This window comes from Eriocheir sinensis, unplaced genomic scaffold (genome assembly GCF_024679095.1).
Source record: "Eriocheir sinensis breed Jianghai 21 unplaced genomic scaffold, ASM2467909v1 Scaffold1171, whole genome shotgun sequence".
Taxonomy (NCBI): domain Eukaryota; kingdom Metazoa; phylum Arthropoda; class Malacostraca; order Decapoda; family Varunidae; genus Eriocheir; species Eriocheir sinensis.
The window spans coordinates 86,695-91,276 of NW_026110487.1; the positions used below are offsets into that span (position 1 = coordinate 86,695).

At 45.2% G+C, this 4,582-nt stretch overlaps 1 protein-coding gene across 2 annotated transcripts; it reads left to right on the forward strand.

Annotated features, from left to right (window-relative positions):
• Window positions 1–1,278: 1,278 nt before the first annotated feature.
• Window positions 1,279–4,291, forward strand: LOC126989440 (titin-like). 2 transcript variants are annotated; one of them, XM_050848032.1, is made up of 2 exons: window positions 1,279–3,167; window positions 3,198–4,291. In XM_050848032.1, exons 1-2 carry the CDS (start codon window positions 1,303–1,305, stop codon window positions 4,255–4,257), a joined length of 2,925 nt encoding a protein of 974 aa, XP_050703989.1. In that variant the 5' UTR covers window positions 1,279–1,302; the 3' UTR covers window positions 4,258–4,291. The 2 variants fall into 2 exon arrangements, with proteins under 2 accessions (XP_050703989.1, XP_050703990.1); XM_050848033.1 differs by having other exon boundaries at window positions 1,279–3,066; window positions 3,217–4,290.
• Window positions 4,292–4,582: the final 291 nt, after the last annotated feature.

Below are 4,582 nucleotides of genomic sequence, written 5' to 3' on the forward strand. Positions count from 1 at the left end.
AGTGTCTCCCATCACTTCCCCTCCTTCTTGCCGCCTGCTGCGTCTACCACCCACCCCAAGCCTGTATTCTTTCCCTACCCTTCCCTTCCCTCCCCCTCTTCATCACCCTTTTGTTGCCCTCTCCGTCTCCCTCCCTGACCGTCCCTCCCTTTACCTGTCTCCCCCGGTGCGTCCCTTTAGCCCAGGTGTATAATGTGGTCCTCTGTCCCTCGTGGGTCTTCGCTAATTGCTGTCGTGGATGGACCCTGATGAAAGGCTCCCTATTATGGGCGCCGCTCTCGGCATTTCATTGAAAGCATTGAAATGAGTATATTGGGTGCACGATGACACACACACACACACACACACACACACACACACACATACATACATACATACATACATTTTCGAGCATTCATATATAGACATACATACATTCACATTCATACATATAAGCACACATACGTTTCTCTCTCTCTCTCTCTCTCTCTCTCTCTCTCTCTCGCTCTATTGATGCTCGGCAGTGATTTAATCCGGCTCGTAATCCTTCATTCATTCATCCCATTTTTATCATGTTCCATTATTCTATGTATTTTTATCCGTCTTTGTTTAGCTCGCTGCCTCGTTTATCCCAGGAACTGCTGTATCGTTAACCTTTCCTTCTCTCTCTCTCTCCCTCTCTTTGTGTGTGCGTGTGTGTGTGTGTGTGTGTGTGTGTGTGTGTGTGTGTGTTAGAGGTGACAGGTCAGGAACTACGAAGAGGATAAATGATGTAAATAAAAAAAAAAAGGTTAATATTGTTGTTCAGTGTCATTGTCTTCCCTCCTCCTCCTCCTCCTCCTTCTCCACCTCCTCCTCCTCCTCCTCCTCCTCCTCTGCCACCGTATTCCCTACGTGTCGTAAAAGGCGACTAAAAGGGACTTCTTCCTTTCTCTTCGGACTATTACCTTTTTTTTTCCTTTCTCTGGGTAGTCTATCCAAGAGTTGTCACCCTCCCTTACACTTTGAGGACATATCCCCTCCTTTCCTTCCTTTCTACAGGTATTCTACCCAGCCTCCAGTCTCAGTCCTCCTCCGATGTTTCAGACACACACACACACACACACACACACACACACACACACACACACACACACACACACACCAGACTTTACATCCCAATTTCTCGCCGTCGTGTGTGTTCCTATAACGGAGGAAGACCCGAGAGGATTATTTTCCATGCCCGGTCTGTGTTCCGGAGGCCATTCTGTTTTCAATCCCAGATTGGTTTTCTGTGACAAAACCATAACTCTTCTTAATTTCATAAACATTCATTCAGCAAACATGAACCTCTTCTTTGTTTGGACGGTCTTCGTAGTGCTGGTGGCCGGGCCTCAAGTGGAGAGCTCCCGGGTACCGGGGCTGAAGGTGATCCCGGAGGTGGACTACTCGTGTGCGGCAGCGGTGAGAGCCGCTATCGAGGAATACCGAGTTCTTTACAAGGGACAACTTAATGAACCACCGAAGAAGACTTATCCAATGATGACAAACTCAGTAATAGCCTCTAACGACACCTTTAAGACGATAGAAAGGAAAGTCTTTAATGATACCGATGAAACGGGGCAAGAAACCGGAAAAAAGACAGTTGTTGAGAAGACGACAGAAACTTACGTAGAACCCAAAGGAAATGTATCAAAGACTTCGGAAACCACGATTGATGTAGATGAAGACGGTAAACAACGGGGTGAAAAATCTGTGACCGAGAGTGAAACAGTGACGGGACAGACTCCAGACAACGGGAGCATAGCACAAACAGTGGACGTTAGAAAGGTAATGGACGAAGAGGGTAATGAAATAAAGGAGGAAGTTGTTATTAAGAAGGAATTAATAGTACAGCCTCTTACCAATACAACTGAAGAAAAGCCGCAGGACGATAAAGACGCAAATCTTATCGTTCCAAAAGTAGGGGCGGACGACAAAGGTAAAAAGAAAACCGAATCAAAACGAACAGAACAAAGAAAAGAGATTCTGCCCAGCAATATAACGAACGAAACAGTTGTGAAAGAGAAGGAAGAGCTTCTACCTTCACAGGAAAGCACGAAAGTGACACCTGTGGAGGAGAGGAATGTTACAGAGAAGGATGATGGACTTCAGAAGGCAAAAGGAACAGAACAAAGAAAAGAGATTCTGCCCAGCAATATAACGAATGAAGTTGTTGTGAAAGAGAAAGAAGAACTTCTACCTTCACAGGAAAGCACGAAAGTGACATCTGTGGAGGAGAGGAATGTTACAGAGAAGAGTGATGGAAAAGATGTCGAGAAAGAAACTGTAATTCGAAAAGAAGTCCAAAAGAATGTGTGTAATAGCGACATCAAAGAGGTTCGTAACGAAAAACATCTTAATGAAACAATTGAAGACTTGAAACACCAAGTTGATGACGTGAAAAACAAGATGAAGGAGGGAAAAGCAAAGGCTGAAGAAATAAATACTACGCCTATCACTCAAGACGGTAAAGTCGTTGAAAAGACAGTCCCTGCTGTGACGCCGGCGAAGGTTGTTAGAAAGGATGTGCCCTCGGTGGGAGAAGGAAAAGACTCCGTTGTGACTCGAGTTGTTAAACCCGTTACCCTTTCGGTGGTAGCAGAAAAGGTCCCCGTTGTGACAAATCAGACCGTTGCTGAAAAGATTCCCCCTACGGCGACGGAAGGAAAAGTTCACGTTGTTAAAGAAGAGAAAGTTATTGAAAAGGCTGTGCCCTCGGTGACGGAAGAAAAACTCCCCGTTGTGACAAAGGAGAAGGTTGTTGAGCAGGCTGCCCCTTCGGTGACACAGGAGATCGTAAGTGTCTCTAAGGAGCAAGCAGAACTTCCTCTCGTAGCAGAGGAGAAGAAGGTTATTGAAAAGATTATCCCCTCGGTGACAGAAGGGAAAGTCCCGGTAGTCCCTCAACAGGAGGTTGTTGAAAAAGTTGCCCCTTCGACGACAGAAGAAAAAGTTCCTGTTGTGACACAAGAAAGGGCTATTGAGCAGAATGTCCCACAAGAAAGGGTTATTGAACAGCCTGTCCCACAAGAAAGGGTTATTGAAAGGGCTGTCCCACAAGAAAGGGTTATTGCAAGGGCTGTCCCACAAGAAAGGGTTATTGAACAGTCTGTCCCACAAGAAAGGGTTATTGAACAGTCTGTCCCACAAGAAAGGGTTATTGAACAGTCTGTCCCACAAGAAAGGGTTATTGAAAGGGCTGTCCCACAAGAAAAGGCTATTGAACAGGCCGCCCCTACGGCGACAGAAGAAAAAGTTCCTGTTGTGACACAAGAAAGGGTTATTGAACAGAATGTCCCACAAGAAAGGGTTATTGAACAGAATGTCCCACAAGAAAGGGTTATTGAACAGAATGTCCCACAAGAAAGGGTTATTGAACAGAATGTCCCACAAGAAAGGGTTATTGAACAGAATGTCCCACAAGAAAGGGTTATTGAACAGAATGCCCCACAAGAAAGGGTTATTGAACAGAATGTCTCACAAGAAAGGGTTATTGAACAGAATGCCCCACAAGAAAGGGTTATTGAACAGAACGCCCCACAAGAAAGGGTTATTGAGCAGAATGCCCCACAAGAAAGGGTTATTGAACAGAATGCCCCACAAGAAAGGGTTACTGAGCAGAATGTTCCACAAGAAAGGGTTATTGAACAGAATGCCCCACAAGAAAGGGTTATTGAACAGAATGCCCCACAAGAAAGGGTTATTGAACAGAACGCCCCACAAGAAAGGGTTATTGAACAGAGTGCCCCACAAGAAAGGGTTATTGAACAGAATGCCCCACAAGAAAGGGTTATTGAAAGGGTTGCCCCACAAGAAAGGGCTATTGAACAGGCTGCCCCTTCGGCTACAGAAGAGATTGTCACTGTTTCTAAAGAGAAAGAAGAAGTCCCTGTTGTAACAGAGGAAAAGGTTCCCGCTGTGAGAAATGAGACAGTTACTGAAAAGATTACTCCTTCCGTAACAGAAGAAAAAGTTGTCAATCAACGGAAGGTTGTTTCTTACGAAGATGCTACAGAAAATCAGGAAAATCAAGTTACTGGAGATGAAGAAACGGACAAAACTGAATTGAAGTTTATCATCACCATACAAGAGAGAATAGTCCGTGAACAGACAGTCTCGATCATACCCGTGATGGACAAGGACGCCAACACAAGAAGGAATGGAAAAGTGGCGAAGAAACAACTGAAAAGAATAATGAAGAAGGTGGCCCGCGCCGTCCGGGAAGAATTAAGCAAGGAACACAAGACAGCGGGGTAGAGACAGTAGCAGGAGAAGCTGTAACCAGTGTGAGGGAACAGGCTGCCACTCCACCAAACCGACAGCCACCACCACCAAAATGTCCCTCAACACCCAGCTGCTTGCGATGGGATCCCAAGAAAGTGTTCCATATTTTCTTGTCTTTTCTTATCTATCTATCTTACTATGGTGTACATTGTAGTATAAACACTTACACTTTGCGTTCCTATGAAACCCGGTGTAAGCTCTTTCCAACAGACTGAAGCAACTCTTTTTGAGATAGGAGGAGAAGGAGGAGGAGGAGGAGGAGGGGGCGTAAGAGAACGATTTAAAATAAGAAAGAAAT

Excerpts from the sequence above, each read along its gene's own strand:
- LOC126989440 (XM_050848032.1), top strand. The coding sequence starts at position 1,303 with ATGAACCTCTTCTTTGTTTGGACGGTCTTCGTAGTGCTGGTGGCCGGG. Across the intron at positions 3,168-3,197 it reads CAAGAAAGGGTTATTGAACA|GGCTGTCCCACAAGAAAAGG; the intron begins GTCTGTCCCACA and ends GGTTATTGAAAG.